This window comes from Myxocyprinus asiaticus, chromosome 28 (genome assembly GCF_019703515.2).
Source record: "Myxocyprinus asiaticus isolate MX2 ecotype Aquarium Trade chromosome 28, UBuf_Myxa_2, whole genome shotgun sequence".
Lineage (NCBI taxonomy): Eukaryota > Metazoa > Chordata > Actinopteri > Cypriniformes > Catostomidae > Myxocyprinus > Myxocyprinus asiaticus.
In genome coordinates this window covers 16327073-16347733 of record NC_059371.1, presented here as the reverse complement: position 1 = coordinate 16347733, position 20661 = coordinate 16327073, and the positions used below count along the sequence as shown (strand labels likewise).

The 20661-nt window shown below is 37.6% G+C and overlaps 1 protein-coding gene across 4 annotated transcripts in view; it reads right to left on the bottom strand.

Moving 5' to 3' along the window:
* The window catches only part of LOC127419266 (solute carrier organic anion transporter family member 4A1-like), a 55152-nt gene that overhangs the window by 18005 nt on the left and 16486 nt on the right, over window positions 1-20661 (bottom strand). The window contains exons 2-5 of one of the 4 annotated variants that reach the window (XM_051660535.1): window positions 19040-19152; window positions 4870-5503; window positions 3645-4017; window positions 835-925 (exon numbers count right to left, since the gene is read on the bottom strand). In XM_051660535.1, the coding sequence (XP_051516495.1) occupies window positions 835-925; window positions 3645-4017; window positions 4870-5277 (872 nt within the window). In that variant the 5' untranslated portion in view covers window positions 5278-5503; window positions 19040-19152. Of the gene's footprint in view, window positions 1-834; window positions 926-3644; window positions 4018-4869; window positions 5504-8802; window positions 8849-16882; window positions 17194-19039; window positions 19153-20661 lie in introns of those variants that run through there. The other 3 variants (XM_051660537.1, XM_051660538.1, XM_051660534.1) reach the window with 3 other exon arrangements.

The following is a 20661-nucleotide window of genomic DNA, read 5'->3' as shown; positions in this document are numbered from 1 at the left end:
GTATGGGATCTGTCTCCAATTGAGAATGTGTGGCGCATTAAGAAAAACAAAATATGGCAATGAAGGCCCCGTACAATTGCACAGCTGAAGACCTAAATTACATAATGGATGAACTAGGGGAAAATTCTGCTTGCTAAACTGAACAAACTTGTGTCTTCAGTGCCCAAATGCTTAATAAGTGTAATTAGAAGAAATGTTACACAGTGGAAAACTCTCAGACTGTCCCAACTTCTTTGTTGAGCATGTTGCAATCATCTGATTTGAAATGTGTATATTTTCAAAAACAAGGTAAAAGATCAAATAATGTGTTTGTCACAAGTTGTGTAGGAGAGGCGATGTATCTATATGCAGGCTTTAATGAAGAATATGAAGTCGATACAAAATAACATGGTGTGCCATAAGCGAAATCAACAAACTAACACAAGCTTACACAGACAAGAACTGACAAACAATGAACAAAACTGGAGGGTATATATACACAAGACCTGATGAGGGGATTGAAGACAGGTGAGGATGATGTGGAACAGATGGAGGTGATGAGGGTAGTGCACTGTGGGAAATGGAGTCCAGGGGGAAACTTCAAAATAAGAGTCCATGGAGAACATAAGGGAGACCGAACGTGACAGTGTTGTTGTAGTGCTTTTTAATAAATCACAGGGTGAATAGAATTTACAAATCTCCTTTTGGTTTTTATTAGCATTTTCCATACTGTCCCAACTTTTTTGGAATTAGGGTTGTAGTTGACTCACACACAGCAATTTTAATGAAGTTTCTGAAAGTTTACTCTGAGGACAGAGTTTCTTTATCACTCTGTGCTTGGTCCATGCCACTTACGTTTGGTCAATCTCTGTGTAAATGTTCAGAAAGAATCCACCCAACAAGTATCCGGCCGCAGGTCCTACAATGGCAGCCGTGTAGAAGATCCCTGGGAAAAGAGAACATAGCACATTTGAAGTGTACTGTAGGTGTCTGTAACTCTCTCTATTGCTCTATTGTGTTATATAACAACTGGTCAGCCTTCACACTGATTCATGTTTTCATCAAAAGATCCACTGGTGAAATGTAAAGGGAGCAAGCAGGGAAGTGAATGTCTTCAATGGCCTTTGAAAACTGGATGCTGGAAAGACAAACAATTGAAGGAGGTTGTATTGATGTCTGAGGTGGAAACTAGTGGTGCACACTGATAAAGACAAAAGAAAAAAATACTAGGTGTGTCGAAGCTTGACTTGAGTGGGACAAAATTGCAGGGTTCATTTAGGACAAATACCAATCCTTGAGTGTTTTCCATGTAATATATAACTAAATTACAAGAAAGCATTTTAGAACATTGTGCGAGTCATTTTGGATTGCCAAAACAATCAGCAAACCTTGTGATAAAATCAAGTATGATTAAACATTGTAATTATGTCAACAGTATGACATGATGTCACAAGTTGCTTTTACACAACAGCAAGGTATGTAAATGCAACAGTCATCACCTTGAGATGACATGTAGTTAATTTTCTTAAAAGGACACACACTCCTATTCACAGGTCTTGCTAAATTAGCCTCTGATTACATCTTGTTGAGGCGTGAAAACAACAACCACAGACACTTATAATGCAACAGTCAGCCTTACTATATTCACCCTGACTTTAACCTATAACAAATAATAAATGAAGCAAAAACACTATAGATTAGGACAGATGTCAACTTGACATAAAATCATTAGTAAATGGGAGTAATGGACAAATTCAACTGTCCATTTGAAGAACAGCTGTTGTTTAATTGTTTGTGGAATTCTCTTAAAATGTGTATCTGATTGGTCTGTGGTAAATATTTGAGCATTAAAATCACAAGTAAAATGTTTAAACTAGTGATTGACCGATATATCGCCGATGCCGATAAATCGGCCGTTTTTTGGAATTTTTAATAATCGGCAGATACATTTTCCTGTTTGGCCGATTTGTTTCTTGAGGGCTCTGAGAATTGCCTGCTTGCATGTGAAGCGACTGAGACATGTAAACGACCAGTCATGGTTCATATTGTTGTTACGTGCCATCGTGTTACTACAATAATAGACCGGTGTGCAACACAGTGACATTTAAATGGTCTGCATATCAGAGCCGCGGCAGATGCGTTTTGAGCTCATAATGTTAAAGTGCTCGCCTGTTTCATTGTCCCTCTCTCTCCTCAAAATTTCCCTGTAACTTTTAACTGTCTTGTCTAATGATAAAAAGGCAAATATCGATAAAACTAATATCATACACTATCTGCAAATATGCACATATCTCGTTTAAATAGATGTAATAAACCAACCTCACACAACTTTAGCTGATCCAGCATCCTGTGGAGCACTCTTATATCTTCCAGTCTCCCCTCAACAGTTCCCTGTAACTAACTTTCTTTTCTAATGATAAAGGGCAAATATTTTCTAATGATAAAGGGCAAAAACTTCTATTATATACCGTCTACAAATATGCAGATATCTCGTTTAAACAGATGTAATTCACGAACCTCATGAAAATCCGGCGTTTTCTTCCCGTCGAGTGCTCAACTACAGTAATATCTTCCTCTGAAGCGCGTATTCTATCATCCAGAATCAAAACTTCAGTATCAGGATCAAAAGTTCCTCTGATTCACAAATCATGACGGTCAGTCCATGACAATACAAGCAGGCGATCCAGGCCGTTTAAACTGTCAGGAGATTGCTGCACACGCTGGATCCGCACGAGCGCGTGAGTGCAACTTCAAAGTAAAAGTGCTTCATGTGCGCTATAAGTAAATGTCATATTCACAATGCACTGTATGTACAATTTGTTTAATTCTGTATTTTTGGAGAAAATGCGATTGCTAATGTGGACATGCCATCCATGGTTGCTGGACTACTGTGTGTGCTGTTATTTCCTTCTTCCTAATATATTAACAATTTCTTCATGGGCAAATAAATTACTAAAATTTGATGACTAAACAGAAGAAACTGCTATCTACCATTTAAAATACAACATTATTTTTTTTAGATTCATTTTTCCAAATTTAAATTTTGTGTGAAAATATTGTGCTAAATAAGAGTTTATTCATTTTTAGCAATTTTATGTTTATGTTATTTACTATATTAAATTGTGTGATATATCGGCATTGTATCAGCCATTAAAAAACCCATATTGGTCAATCACTAGTTTAAACTATCCTTCTATATGTTGTATGATGTGTATGTTCCCAGTAAAATTTCTAGTGTAACAAAGTTTGTGCATTTACTAAATCACTAGACTTCAGTCCAATTATTGTTTGAACTCAAACTAATTTTCAATAAATACATGAATACGTATATAATGCAAACACACAAAACATAATTATGTATTAAATAACAAAAAAATAAACCTATAATTATATGACTCCGTAAACCATAAGTGGTTATTTTACATGCTTTGTAATGTAAGGTACATCAAAAAGTATGTAAATATACTGTATTAATATGGTACTACATGCATGCTATTATATGCCAGGCTTAAAATGCAACACTCAGTTTTGTACAACATATAACAGAGGGTCCCTGCCTGGTCTGTCTTTCCATCCACCAACAGGTTGAAGACCCCTTTACTAGATGTTTAATGACAAGCTCAAACACCAAATACTCATGTTTTTCATGGTGCCGCCACACTCACCTATATATACAGGTGCATAGTTTGACTTAACATTTTCATCAAGATAGGTGACTCCGAGTGTGTACAAAGGGGTTGCCCCTGCCCCATGTAGAGACTGTCCCAGCATGAAGACGTAGCGGTAAGCTGAGAGCCCTCCTTCCTCGCCGACACACATTTCTGTGCTATTGGCCGAGCACAGTCCCATGCGCTCCGGTACTCTCGCTTGATAGGATGGTGTTGTGAAATGGGGCAGGGCAAAGACCAGTGACCCCAGTGCCATGATCAGTACACCCCAGCCCAGCCATCGAGGCTTATGGCCAGTACCACCAAAGTAGCTTACGAATGTCAAACAAACACAAGCAGCAATGTCGTAGGAGCTCGCAATAAGTCCCGCCTAAGGAGGCAACAAATAATACAGTGTTAATGCTGCAGAGAAAGAATAATTTTATGCTACAGTTATACCAGCTTTAGAATAAATATGAACCCAATTTGCATACTATCTGTACCACAGTAGGTAAGCTTAGGATTACAGTAATAGGCCCCAAATTATAGTACATTCCAAGTATTATATTGAAGGTACCCAAATGGTATTCTGTTTCAAGTGGATTTTTAGAGCACACATTTGTGCATACTTTTTGGACTAATGTTACCCACAACCACTTGCGCTACGGAAGAGGATTGGTTTGCAACGGTACTTCATACCTGAAAGTACATACTTTATAATCAACAGCGCAATACGTTCTTTTCATTCTTAGAAGTATGCAAATTGTGAATTAGCCTAAAATTCCTTTATAGATAGAGGTTGCAGGGGAATTACTGTAAATTTAACACTTGAAGTAGTCTTAGTGTGATTATCCTCAGAACATCTTGAAGAATTTGACTGGCCAAGTCAACATTAACATTACATAGTTTGTAAGCCATTTTAGTTAAATTTTTTTACTTTTAAACTTAAAGGTACTTAGAGAAAATTTGAAATGCCACTCCTAATCCATTTCACTTCAATAATGTGATGTATATCCAAGTGAAACAGGATATTCTACAAAAAACTTAATTTTATATATCGGTGTCATCAGTGAAAAGTTGTTTCAGAAGAAGTTTTACATTTTGATTTAAGATTACAAACACAAAAGTTTTTGTTAAAAAATAGCATATATCAATGGATCACTCACAATAAGCCCAGAAACAGGGATTTAGGAAGTTAACAGGGTCAATTTTGTTTCATGTTGACTAACTTTTACACATTTACCTGGTAGCTGCGCAGGTCAAAACGTCTCTCGATGGAGGTGATGACAGTGTTGATGAAGCCATTGATGATCATGCCCTGGAGGAAGGAGGCCACACAGAGGAAGAAGAGAACCCAGTGAGGGGTATTGAAGGTCTGGATAAACCGTGGGGTCAGTGCTCCCCATCCACAAAGATTCTCAGAGGTCGTGGGGACAAACTTCACCCCAAGGGGCGGCTCTATGAGCTCAGACCCTTGTTTGTCTGTCTTGTGGAACACAATGTGGGCATCTCCAGACGTGCTGGCTGAACCAGAGCCCTGGGACTCTACCGGGCTGGTAATGTCTGGACTGGGTCCGAATGGACTGTCCTGTAGGACCAGAAGCTCTTGCTTGGAGCTAAAGGAGTTGTCATTGTTCATCAGGTGGGGCATGGCCCCAATAGGGGGTGCAGCTATAGACTTTATAAAGGATGTAGAAAATAATCACATATGTTTTCAACAGGAAAAGCTGGTTCTTTGTTCTATGTACAACTGTGCACAGTGATATGATGGCAGTCTATGGACGATGTTCTCTGTACAAAGGGGTTCTCTGTTGTTTGCAGTTTATACTGATGATAACAAAGGTGTAAAAGTCGTATGAATCTCGTAAAACTTAATTCTGAAAAGAGAGAGAAAGGGAAAATTTTAAAGTTTGGCAACAATTTTAATATGTAGCAGTAAACCATTAGTGGTGCTTGCTAATGCAAGGATGAAAGAATATGTGTTTGGAACAACATGACTCAGTAAATTATTTTTCATTTTTGGGTGAACTAACCCTATTATACTTCAGTCTGAAGTATTAAACTTCAGCCCACTTGTCATACTCGTTTGTGCTCAGACAAAGTCACTTTCAGCATAAGTCAGCTCAATTGGTGGCCATATTTGGAACACACCCAGGCAGGCTGGGCAGCTATTTTCTATGTAAACACTGGCAGAGGTCTGCGGCAGGCAATAATGCCCAGCATGTTTAGATATTTACCTGTGCATCCAAGTAAACAAGTGGCGTAAATGTACAGCTCTTATATACAGTACTTGAATGGAAAAATACCAAAATCTCCAAAATGGTTGGTCAAGATCACAATCAAAGAACGTTTTTAAAATTAGCAGTAAAATCTGATAACACTGGTTATAATTCACACTTAAAAGATGCTATTTTTCAGGCTGGTTCAGCTAATGCGCATGCTGATTGTCAGGCGATTTCCTGTGAGGCAGGACTTCCTTTTCTACATCCATAAGCCGTTGGGTGTTCCAATTTCTCCCATTCTTTTTAATACCAGTGCTTTGTCTCTGCTAAACTGTCTCTAACTCAAATCATGCTGTTTGTTAAGGAGAGGTGTGTTATTACAATACTAGCAGTCAGCCTTACATTTTTCCCTGATGGACAAAGAAATCCCATCAATTAACATTGAAGAAGGGAACCAAACCATATCTAGGGACCTGAATTTCATACAGAAGTGCGGGACTGATGGTGGACTCTTTTGACTTGGGCCAGTAAGCAACTAGCTAGCAATGCCCTAGTAAACACATAAAACACACTAGAAACTACTCAGAATACATCAGGAACAGCATCGTCGCAACAAGTTGAAAGTGACTAGGGCAAGCACCAGTCTCATTTAGGAATGTAAAACTCTAGTCTAAATGTATTACACTCCTTCAAATTAAGATTCCAAAAAAATCTAATCAGAAAGCATAAATCATTAACTGGTCAACAGACCCAAAAAACAGTAATGACCAGGACAGTTTTGTGCATTACACCATGGTCCACCAAACACTATGACAAAGTCTGTCCATTCCCTGCATGACCTACAATAACCCTACAAGACGGTTATGAGATTTTGAATATTGCTTATTCAAACTTGAATAGAGTACACAACTATGCAAATTATTACTATATGGAGGGAAAAGAGAAATGAGTGGCAGGTGCAGGGCAGGTGTCATGGCTTTGGGCCAACACATCAGGTGAGAGACAGCAATGTTTTTAAGACGTAAGCATCAACAGTGAACCTTTTACAGTCCAAAATCTCTCTCTGATCAATCTTAATCTCAACCTAAGTGTTCAGTATACATTTGCAAATTATAGTATCTCCTTATTGGTTAAGTTGTCTTTTATGCTCTTTGAAAGTTGTGTATAGAAAATTATAATGTATCCTTGATTTAATTAATAAGCAACAACAGACAATGGTTAACATAGTCATTAATAAGTGCTGGTTATTCTGAAAGCTATGCAATGGAGGCATACATACATAAGGTGTACTATTTTAGGCAAGTTTTTTTTGCGCCATTAGACCATTAAGGGATTTTCAAACTTCTTTGTCTCACACCAAGCTCAAATTAAGTGAATCATATTGGCCTATGTTTCCTAAAAGACCTTCACTTGCACATTGTATTCTGACTACTACACACAAGTGTGCTATTATGAAATATATATTTTTTTATCCACTTATCTATAGTCTACACAATAGTCCGTTCAAGATCCTACCTGTGTATTGTTTAGTATTGTGTATTGTGTTGCATTGTAGTATTACATACTGTATTGTAGTAGGTATAATAACTTTTTATATAAACCAGCAGTCCTTGGACCAGAACAAAGTCCTTTTGTGCAAATATACCTGGCCAATAAACTCTACTCATTTTCAGATTTTTATTGGCACATGTATAATTACCAGCAGATCATGCATCGTAAAACTACTTACAACCAATGCTTGCACAAAGATTTATTTTTCTTGAAATATATCTGTAAAACAAACAAAAAACAAAATTAAAACATCCATTAATCTCCTCTATAGCTCTAAACTGCAAATAATTTGATATTATTAAACTGACACATTTGGCAGAAACTTTAATGTGGCTTATGTGGCTTGCAGTGCATTCAAGCTTTACTGTAAATTTTATCAGCATGTGTGTTCACTAGGAATCAAATCTGTGACCTTGGCTTTGCTAACACCATGCTTTACCAGTTGACACTACAATTAACTAACATTTATCAAAGTAATATTCCTTGCATATCCCTGTAAACTTTCCACATTACTGGGCGTTAGGACTACGTAATCGGATGTCTGCGATATCTGACAAATGTCCCGATGCCGATATTGACGCTTACTGACAGATGATGTTCAACAATATTGGGAAATGACAAAACCATGGAGCTGGGAAGTTGGCAAAAAATAAATAAATTAAACAGTAGCTCGGGGTTTAAAATTAGTACCTGCTACGACCCGCCAAATGCGGGTTGTCTATTTCAGGTGCGAGTGACACATGACAAGAAATGCTGTTAGCGTGAAGAAAATATTTCTTATATTTTTAAGAAAAGACGACAGAAAAGATGTTGATGCGTGTGTCTGATTAATTGTTTCTTCAGAGGCGTGAAGCACGAGGAACACGTGCACGTAAAGAGTTCTCACTCTTTCTTCTATATTTCAGTCATCTTTACAGGTTCACAAATCATAAAATAATACAAAAACACATTGAACCTAAAATTGATTTACAGTATATTTAAATTATCATTATTATTATGCTTACATTTAAACATTTTCTTTAGATCTTAATTTATATAAGTAATTTTCCACTTGTTTTTGTTGACGGATACTTGTGTGATGGAAAACGAAAATTATTTCGTTTGATTCCTTTGAAGTATTCATTTGAAATATTTCTGGAATTAGTTTTTTTTTTATGTTTCAATAAATTAATAAAATTTTGAAAGCAAAATCAATAAAGCAAAAGTATTACATCTCGGCAGTAGGGCAGGGGGGTTGACGATGTAATCAGATTTTGCTATATTTATTAATAAAAATATCATGAACATATTTCTTGCATATCGCCCAGCCCTACATTACACTGTGTAAAGAAATGCATCACACGTTACAGCCAAGCACTCATAGTTACACTGAAAGAATAAGAAAAAACATTCCCTTTACCTACCTCAATTCCTCATCATTCCTCATCACTTTATTGGTCTAAGAGGTTCTGAGAGTGTTTGACTGTGTAACAGAGGAAAAGGGAGAGAGACAAAAAGCAAGCAAGACAGCCCCAAAATGGGGCGTTACTTCAGCCTCTCAATCCTTCACATCACTAACCCAATCCTGTCTTCCATCTCTCAAATTCCATTGAGTGACCACCACCTTATCTAATTTACGTTTGATAATTAGCTACTCACAGCTGTCTCATCTAAACTCACCATACTTCATACAGCTAAGATTACTGCTGCAAGAATGTATTTGTCTGTTCTAGTAAGACATGTTGGGTTTTCATGTTTTATGAGGACTCTCCATAGATATAATGGTTTTTATACAAAACAAACTTTATATTATGTCCCCTAACCCTAACCCTACCCCTAAACCTAACCCTCACAGAAAACTTGCTGCATTTTTACACTTTCAAAAAACATAATTTAGTATGATTTATAAGCTGTTTTCCTCATGGGGAGTGACTGACTGTCCCCACAACATCAAAAATGTCAGGTTTTCTATCCTCGTGGGTACATTTGGTCCCCACAATGTAGGGAATACCTGGACACACACACACACACACACACAGGCGGCCAAATGTTTGGAATGATGTACAGATTTTGCTATTATGGAAAGAAATTGGTACTTTTATTCACCAAAGTGGTATTCAACTGATCACAATGTATAATCAGGACATTAATAACATGGAAAATTACTATTACAATAAAAAAACAAAAAAACAATTCAGAACTTCTTACAGTTTTTCTCATTTGCTAAGATACACTTAATGAAACTGGAATCCACTTGATCTTCATCATCACCTTCTTAGCACAGCAGAAGTCTTCTCTTGCAAATGTCTTAACACTTTTTCATTTGCTTCACACATTTTTCACACCCTTTGTCAAAACAGTTACCACAGATCTCATTGAAAGACCCCAAACTCTATTGGATTAACTGTGTTGAACAAAAGGAAAACATCTATTCACAGCTGATAGAAAGTACTTGCATAATTATGAATCTCTAATGCACAACTCTTCAATCAGCCCTCATCCATCCATAAAAGATGCCACCTCTGTGTTGCTATTTGCAAGCATGGATCAAAAGCACAGAAGGAGAGTAAGAGGCCATGGCAGAGGGGCCCGAGGAAGAGGAGTTTGCATGCATGGTGGAGGAGCCGCAGCAAGAGGAGAAAATAGAGCTCAAGTTTCAAATGAAATTTGGGCAACAATTATTGACCATGTCATCAATCATGGCTTGTCCTTTAGAGAGGCTGGACAAAGGGTCCAGTCCATTCTGAGTCGGAGCACTGTGGCATCTATTGTCTGGCTTTTTCGGAATGAGAACAGGTAAGTCACAATGTTACTGTATACCACAGTGTATTTCAGCTTTACTGTATTGCACTGTTAGCAGAACAAACTGTGTCTACAGTAATGCAGATGTTTCATCAATCCCATTTATGTGACTGTCATAATGTCAATTTTGACATGCTTTTTGCTTTTACTTTATAGAATCCACACACTACCACACACTGGTGGCAGAGGAAAGATCTTTAGTGTTGAACAGGAGGCTGCCATTGTAGATATGGTCGTGGCAAACAATGCGATCAGACTGCGTGAAATCCAGGCAGCAGTAATTGCAGATCAGGGAGCATTTAGAAATATCAACAGTGTGAGTTTGGCAACTATTGATAAGAGTCCTTAAACGAAACCATGTCAGAATGAAGCAGCTGTACAGAGTTCCATTCCAAAGAAATTCTGACATCGTGAAGGAGGCAAGATTCCTGTATGTGCAGGTATGGATTTGTTATTGTAATGCCTTGTTATACCATACAGTTAAATGCAACTGGAATAATTTGCTTTATGAATTTGCTTTCATCTTAGAGAATAATTGAGCTTGAAGCTGAAGGGGCACATCACAAATTAATTTATGTAGATGAAGCCGGCTTCAACCTCTGTAAAGTGAGGAGACGTGGGAGGAACATCATTGGGCAGAGTGCCACTGTTACAGTGCCAGGTCAGTGGGGCGCCAGTATCACCATGTGTGCTGCCATCTCCAATGATGGTGTCCTTTGCCACATACCAACTATCGGCCCATACATTCCAGAACGCCTCATCACATTTCTTGATGCACTGAATGAAAGACTGGTTCCACCCGAAGAGAGAGGGCTGTTGAGGCTTGGCATGACTCTGTATGTCATCATTTGGGACAATGTTGCCTTCCACCACTCTCACCTTGTGAATGAATGGTTTGCAGCACAGCCCCATATGATGATTCAATTCCTCCCTGCATACTCTCCTTTTCTGAACCAAATTGAGGAGTTCTTCTCTGCTTGGAGATAGAAGGTGTATGATCACCGGCCATATGAGCAGATGTCCCTCCTGGAGGCAATGAGTGCTGGTTGCCTGGCAATAGGTGCAGAGGACTGCCAGGGATGGATACGCCATGCAAGGAGGTATTTCCCTCGGTGCATTGCAAGGGAAAACATCCAATGCGATGTTGATGAGAACCTGTGGCATTATCGTCAGGAACGAATGGACTGAATGTGTAGTTCTGAGTATTTCAACTCTTTATTTAGTTTTTTAGATATTTCCACCCATAAGTTTCCTTTGGTTGTTTTTTTTTTTTTTTTTTTTTTTTTTTTACAGTATTCAGCATTTCTGAGTTTGAAAAGTATCATATATTTCATATTTATAGCTGTATTTTGTTGTCCATTGTGTAATGATTGATTGAAAGAATATATTAATTTGACCACAAGTTGTGGTGTTTGATGGAAATATTTTCTTTTGTTGCATGTTTTTAATGTTTTGTGAGTGTTAGAGCATTTTGCAAACAAAATTAGTTGTTTTTGGCCAGTGTGCTTCAGTTTTAGCCTGTGTGTTAACTGTTTTCAAAATGTGATGTCAGAGTGGACAAATGTGTTTAAGCAATCGAGAAAAACTGTAAGATCCGTAACACTCTTTTCGAATTATCTGTTGTCCAATGTCTGTTTCTTTGCCCACTCTAACCTTTTCTTTTTGTTTTTCTGTTTCAAAAGTGGCTTTTTCTTTGCAGTTCTTCCCATAAGGCCTGCACCCCTGAGTCTTCTCTTTACTGTTATACATGAAACTGGTGTTGAGCGGGTAGAATTCAATGAAGCTGTCAGCTGAGGACATGTGAGGCCTCTATTTCCCAAACTAGAGACTCTGATGTACTTATCCTCTTGTTTAGTTGTACATCTGGCCTTCCACATCTCTTTCTGTCCTTGCTAGAGCCAGCTGTCATTTGTCTTTGAAGACTGTAGTGTACACCTTTTTATAAAAATTCTCAGTTTTTTTGGCAATTTCAAGCATTGTATAGCCTTCGTTCCTCAAAACAATGATTGACTGACAAGTTTCTAGATAAAGCTGTTTCTTTATGCCCATTTTGACATAATATTGATCTTAAGACATGCCAGTCTATTGCATACTGTGGCAACTCAAAAACAAAGAAAATGTTAAGCTTCATTTAACGAACCAAATAGCTTTCAACTGTACAATGCATCCGGAAAGTATTCACAGCACTTCACTTTTTCCAAATTTTGTTATGTTACAGCCTTATTCCAAAATGGATTAAATTCATTATTTTCCTCAAAATTCTACAAACAATACTCCATAATGACAACGTGAAAAAAGTTTGTTTGAAATCTTTGCAAATTTATTAAAAATAAAAAAACGAAAAAAAAAAATCACATGTACATAAGTATTCACAGCCTTTGCCATGACACTCAAAATTGAGCTCAGGTGCATCCTGTTTCCACTGATCATCCTTGAGATGTTTCTACAACTTGATGGGAGTCCACCTGTGGTAAATTCAGTTGATTGGACATGATTTGGGAAGGCACACACCAGTCTATATAAGGTCCCACAGTTAACAGTGCATGTCAGAGCACAAACCAAGCCATGAAGTCCAAGGAATTGTCTGTAGACCTCTGAGACAGGATTGTATAGAGGCACAGATCTGGGGAAGGGTACAGAAAAATGTCTGCAGCATTGAAGGTCCCAATGAGCACAGTGGCCTCCATCATCCGTAAATGGAAGAAGTTTGGAACCACCAGGACTCTTCCTAGAGCTGGCCGCCTGGCCAAACTGAGCAATCGGGGGAGAAGGGCCTTAGTCAGGGAGGTGACCAAGAACCCGATGGTCACTCTGAAAGACCTCCAGCATTTCTCTGTGGAGAGAGGAGAACCTTCCAGAAGAACAACCATCTCTGCAGCACTCCACCAATCAGGCCTGTATGGTAGAGTGGCCAGATGGAAGCCACTCCTCAGTAAAAGGCACATGACAGCCCGCCTGGAGTTTGCCAAAAGGCACCTGAAGGACTCTCAGACCATGAGAAACAAAGATTGAACTCTTTGGCTTGAATGGCAAGCGTCATGTCTGGAGGAAACCAGGCACCGTTCTTCACCTGGCCAATACCATCCCTACAGTGAAGCATGGTGGTGGCAGCATCATGCTGTGGGGATGTTTTTCAGCGGCAGGAACTGGGAGACTAGTCAGGATCGAGGGAAAGATGAATGCAGCAATGTACAGATACATCCTTGATGAAAACCTGCTCCAGAGCGCTCTGGACCTCAGACTGAGGCGAAGGTTCATCTTCCAACAGGACAATGACCCTAAGCACACAGCCAAGATAACAAAGGAGTGGCTCTGGGACAACTCTGTGAATGTCCTTGAGTGGCCCAGCCAGAGCCCAGACTTGAACCCGACTGAACATCTCTGGAGAGATCTGAAAATGGCTGTGCACCGACGCTCCCCATCCAACCTGATGGAGCTTGAGAGGTCCTGCAAAGAAGAATGGGAGAAACTGCCCAAAAATAGGTGTGCCAAGCTTGTAGCATCATACTCAAAAAGACTTGAGGCTGTAATTGGTGCCAAAGGTGCTTCAACAAAGTATTGAGCAAAGGCTGTGAATACTTATGTACATGTGATTTTTTTTTTTCGTTTTTTTTTTTTAATAAATTTGCAAAGATTTCAAACAAACTTCTTTCACATTGTCATTATGGGGTATTGTTTGTAGAATTTTGAGGAAAATAATGAATTTAATCCATTTTGGAATAAGGCTGTAACATAACAAAATGTGTAAAAAGTGAAGCGCTGTGAATACTTTCCGGATGCACTGTATTTGATATAATGGCAAGTGATTTTCTAATACCAAAGCAGCAATTTAGCATGATTGCTCAAGGATAAGGTGTTGGAGTGCTGCTGGAAATGGGGCCTGTCTAGATTTGATCAAAAATTACTTTTTCAAATAGTGATGGAGCTGTTTTTTACATCTGTAATGTCCTGACTATACTTTGTGATCAGTTAAATGCCACTTTGGTGAATTAAAGTACCAATTTCCTTCCAAAACAGCAAAATCCGTACATTATTCCAAACTTTTGGCCGCCAGTGTATATATATATATATATATATATATATATATATATTAGTGCCTGACCGATATCGGTCGGCCGATATTATCAGTATCGGCGTATATTTTACAGATATGCGCCGATATGAAAACTTTTTTTCAGAACATATAATGCAGAAAACAATGCTTTAGAATTGGTGTCATTACGTAGTTTGTCCAGCAGAGCATGCTCCGACTCCACTGTTTACAGAGCTGAGCTGACGGTGGCTCTGCAGACTTAAGCTGTGTGTCAGTAAGTTGCTAACTAGTTTGTGAAATACACACTGGAAAGTTATTAAACAATGACCCCATCATTTTCCCTTTTCAATAAAACTAATATAACATTAACCTTGTCCCTGACAACCATGTCACTCATGTCTGTTGTGTATTCAGTAATGTAGCAGATTGAAAGGTAAACATCAGAGCATCTTTTTGCAGCTCAGCAGACAACGGTGCGGTGGTGAATTGTGTGTGGTGAGTGTTGATTTAATGCTATGTTATTACCTAGTTGATGAGACACAATGCTGGAAAGTAAAATAAACAACGTCCGTCTTTTACTCTTTGTGACAACGAGCTTATAGCTAACTAGCTAATCACGTAGCTACTTTCATTGTTGTCAGCTGAGTGGAAGCTAATGTGTAAACATGTGTTCACCAAACTGTTTTGTTCAGGATTCACAGTTTGGTACCCCCTTCAACCGAACAATTCCAATCATTGCATTTATAAAATGTAATATTTAAAAGTCTGGTTTTCCACCGTTGAAAGTTTCCCCTGAACTTGTATAGCAGAATACGGTGTAACACCGCTGCTTATCTGTTTATCTCTTGTCTCGGCAGTATTAATATAGTCAGCATTTGACTGATACTAAACAGTACTGATGTTTATTTAGCTATTTATTTTATTTTTTATTTATTCTTTATTTTAATGGTCAGCATTTGACTGATACTAAACAGTACTGATGTTTATTTAGCTATTTATTTTATTTCTATTTATTCTTTATTTTAATGGTCAGCATTTGACTAATACTATACAGTACTGATGTTTATTTAGCTATTTGTTTTATTTTGATTTATTCTTTATTTAAATGGTCAACAATTGACTTATATTAAACATACAGTACTGATGTTCGAATTCAGTTCACATCAACCGAACGACTTGAGTCCACAACAAAATCTTTAGTGTGAAATAACATAATAGTTGCTTACTATATTTGATTGTGCTGTTCTATACCGATCCAGGCTCGTTGACAAGATTACGGTTTCTTTTTCCATTGAGGTGCTGCAAAATCAGGATAAGAATGGACTGACTGAGCAATTAGGCTTAACCAATCATGATTCGCCACATCACTAATGCCATTCCACCAGCATGGTTCTTTGTACTGAGGTTGGTTAGCCAAGCGTACTAAGAAATTCATGCAGGAAATGGTTTGTAATTATACCATACTGATCCATGTTTTTATGGAAATGCTAACGTTAATTACAGTGCATAGAACTGTTTGAACTGATGGTAGAATGATTCATACAACATACACAAAGGCAATATTTCACTATGTACAACACAATGTTGCTTTGCATAACAGAGGAACTGATTCCATGCCATTGCAATCCCTGGTTTACTTTAAATATGGTTTAAAATTGGGAGGTTTCCATTTCTGACTCAGTTGCATCTATGAATAATGCACATATGGTGGAAAATTTATATTTGTGGTGTGACTATAGTTTCAAGAGTATTGGTGGTGCAGTTCAAACTGTGTAAATGAATCAATTCTCAATTCTGTGTTCAGAAGAACTCTGTGGTTCATGCCTTATCACAATGAGATTATTGAAAGACTTTATTTGTTGTTGTGTTCTATAAACTCTTTTCATTTCTAATTTTAAAAGTGTGATCAAAAGCAGGGAAGGATAAGATCAGAAAGAGCACAGAGTCTCAGGGTGGGAACAAACACAGCATGTGTTTGCTGTGGAGTGCAGGTTCCTTCCCTTTTCTTTGAACCATGCTGGATTGTCTTAGGGTGAGGTATGAGTTACAGACCAAAGAAACAACAAAAAGCAAGACTGCCACTTTCACTTAGGATTTCAGGGAAGGAAGCTTCACACAAACATCTATTTTTAAAAGTTGGTGTAACGGGTGATTCAGGAGTAGGTGCATATACAGAATGACTAATTTTGGATGTTTCTTACAAAATGTAAGAGAAAAATGTCCCTCTTCCAACCACAGTCCTTTACATTTCCTCAACAACTGCATCAACATTTTTTTCAAAATTATATAGTGATCCTGAAAGTATTTGGATACTTACACAATTAATAAATGCCACTGCATTAGACAACAAAATATGAAAAGTGGCATATATTACTGTAAACGGTTATGCAATGTTACACTGATTTCTAGGTATCAGAATTTAGTGTGAAATTAGAATATTTAAAGATACTTTAAAGTAACAGCAAAATTACACAAATGGACTAACTGACCTATGATTTGTAAAAAATAAATAAATAAATTAAATTAAATAAATAACAGATATGAAACTTCACAAAATAGCCTTGTCACTCTATGGCATTTAGGGTAAATCTAAGTAAACTTTACAAATGATCATCTTAGACAAAACTTGGAATCCAATAGGATGAATTAAGAATATTATAGGAACAAACCTGAAAAATGAAAGTATACGTTTCCACCAGTGACTATTGCTCCATGCAAGATGTTCACCGCTCCTAGACTATGGCAAACAGGTCAACCTATTTGGTCCCAGCTTTGCTGTTATGCTGCACCATTACTGGCTGGATAGCTATAAAAACTAGACTACACTCCAGACTGATTCAAATCCAATCTCAATGACTGCTAAACTTCAGTAGTTGCTGAAAAGATACCTAGTTTCCCAGATGAAAATAAAAGCAAACTAGTTTCCTGAAGTAACCAGGCTCTTTCCTGAAAATGTGATATTTCTAGTAACAGCCACTCCAAAAACTGAACCTCACACACAAATCATTTATAGAATAACGCTATTTGTAGGTGTGGGTAGTACTAGTCATTATGTCTTTCTGGAATGAGGAAGTTACCTGAAACATGGATTTAATAAAACCTGCATTTATAGGCGTGTCTGTTTGCTTAAGATAATTCAAGAGACATGAATAGCACCTAACAATGATCTCCTTACTTTTTTCAACCTCAAAAGTGTGCAGCGGCCTTCCTCTATTACAATAATGAAAAGCAGAAAAGACTGTCAGATTTATGCCCTTATTAATGAATGAGGTAAATAGTAAACTTTGGCAAAGAATAGAGACTTGAATGGTTTCAATATCTGGCCATCACTGCAAATAAGTGTTTTAGACCCTTGCCCAGTTTTATCCTCTATTCCTATTACTGCGTGCATTCTTATTGCTCTTTGGTTAATATTTACAGTAAACAATTCAAAGTACAAAATGCTAATATATTCATATCTTCTGAACATGAATATTGTTATTTTACTTTTGATTGTGATAGGACACCCCACTCACCAATGGTGACCACATGTAATGCATGTATGTATCTGTTGGTGTGTCTATAATTAAATCAAACAACCTATAGAAGACGTCTCAAGATTCTTCAAAACATGCAGGGTACATTACTTTAGTCACACATTTCGATATCATTTAACCATTTTTGAAACTTAAAGGAATACCTCACCCAAAAATGAAAATTCTTTCATTATTTACTTGCCCTCATGCCACCCCAGATGTGTATGACTTTCATCTGCAGATCACAAACAAATATTTATAACAATATTTCAGCTCTGTAAGGCCACACAATGCAAGTGAATAGGTGTCAGAACTTTGAAGCTCCAAAAAGCAGTTAAAAACAGCATAAAAGTAATCCATACGACTCTGGCTGTTAAATCCATGTCTTCTGAAGTGATATAATTAGTGTGGGTGAGAAACCGATCAATATTCAAGTCCTTTATTACTATAAATCTCCACTTTCACGTTTACATCTGAAAGTCTGTTTAGTTTCAATTTCACATCTGAAAGTGAAAGTGGAGATCTGTAATAAAAAAGGACTTAAAAATTGATCCGTTTATTGTATCTGAAGATATGGATTTAACCACTAGAGTCTTATGGATTACTTTTATTCTGCCTTTTTGTGCTTTTTGAAACTTCAAAGTTCTGGTCACCATTTACTTACATTGTATGAACCTACAGAGCTGAGATATTTTTCTAATATCTTCATTTGTGTTCTGCAGAACAAAGTAAGTCATAAACATATGGGATGGCATGAGGGTGAGTAAATGATGAGAGAATTTGCATTTTGGAGGGAACTATCCTTTTAAAGAAGATGATTTATAAAAAAAAAAAAAAAAACAACAACAACAACAACAACAAACAACAACAACAAAAACAAAACAAAGCTTTTGTATTCCATGGAAGAAATAAAGTCATACTGGTCTGGAACAAGTGAGTAAATAAGGACATAATTTTTGTGTGAACTACAGTTGAAGTCAGAAGTTTACATACACAAACTCATTTTTTAACCACTCCATAGATTTCATATGAGAAAACTATTGTTTTGGCAAGTCGTTTAGGACATCTACTTTGTGCATGACACGAGTAATTTTTCCAGCAATTGTTTACAGACAGATTGTTTTACTTTTAATTGACTACATCACAATTCCAGTGGGTCAGAAGTTTACATACACTAAGTTAACAGTGCCTTAAAGCAGCATGGAAAATTCCAGAAAATGGATGTCAAACCTTTAGGCAATTAGCCAATTAGCTTCTGATAGGCTAATTGGCTAATTAGAGGTGTACCTGTGGATGTATTTTGAGGCCTACCTTCAAACTCAGTGCCTCTTCGTTTGACATCATGAGAAAATCAAAAGAAATCAGCCAAAAGTCTGGTTCATCCTTGGGAGCAATTTCCAAAGGCCTGAAGGTACCACGTTCATCTGTACAAAAAAATAGTATGAAAGTATAAAAACCATGGGACCACGCAACCATCATACCACTCAGGAAGGAGACACATTCTGTCTCCTAGAGATGAACGTATTTTGGCGAGAAGTTCAAATCAATCCCAGAACAACAGCAAAGGACCTTGTGAAGATGCTGGAGGAAACGGGTAGACAAGTATCTATATCCACAGTAAAACAAGTCCTATATCAACATAACCTGAAAGGCTGATCAGCAAGGAGGAAGCCAGTGCTCCAAGACCACCATAAAAAAGCCAGACTACAGTTTGCAAATGCACATGGGGACAAAGATATTACTTTCTGGAGTAATGTCCTCTGGTCTGATGAAACAAAAATGGAAATGAATGGCCATAATGACCATCGTTATGTTTGGAGGAAAAAGGATGAGGCTTTCAAGCCGAAGAACACCATCCCAACTGTGAAGCATGGGGATGGCAGCATCATGTTGTGGGGGTGCTTTGCTGCAGGAGGGACTGGTGCACTTCACAAAACAGATGGCATCATGAGGAAGGAAAATTATGAGGATCTATTGAAGTAATATCTCAAAACATCAGCCAGGAAGTTAAAGCTTGGTCACAAATGGGTCTTCCAAATGGACAATGACCCCAAGAATACCTCAAGTTGTGGCAAAATGATTTAAGGACAACAAAGTCAAGGTATTGGAGTGGTCATCACAAAGCCCTGACCTCAATCCGATAGACAATTTGTGGGCAGAACTGAAAAAGTGTTTACGAGCAAGGAGGCCTACAATCCTGACTCAGTTACACCAGTTCTGTCTGGAGGAATGAGCCAAAATTCCAGGAACTTATTGTGAGAAGCTCGTGGAAGGCTACCCAAAACTTTTAAAGCAAGTTAAACAATTTAAAGGCAATGCTACCAAATACTAACAAATTGTATGTACACTTCTGACCCACTGGTAATGTGATGAAAGAAATAAAAGCTGAAATAAATCATTCTCTCTACTATTACTCTGACATTTCACATTCTTAAAATAAAGCAGTGATCCTAACTGACCTAAGACAGGGAATGTTTTCTGCAATTAAATGTCAGGACTTGTGAAAAACTGAGTTTGAATGTATTTGGCTAACGTGTATGTAAACTTCTGACTTTGACTGTATTTTATGTAGGTGTGTATTTTGAAACCGATTTTAATAATTTGTTCTTTAATTTTGCCACTTTTTTCTATTCCTGCATTTCAGGGCTGAAGATTCAGAAGAGCCAAATGTTGGATATTCACCATTTGCCCTGTTAACAGCGGTCAGAGAACTCACAGATGCTGCAATTCACTACAATCTGGTCAGAAATGTCAATGTTCTTGAAAGTGAAGTCATCACACACCTGCCCAGGCTTTTCAGATTTCTTTTAACGTTTGGACTGATTTATGCATTGGATCTGAGTTACCCAAAAGAGTTTTAAAGACAGGTGGCTTTATACCTTTTTAATGTTGAAGGATGTGCAACACTAATGCAGCTGAGACAATTTATCCTG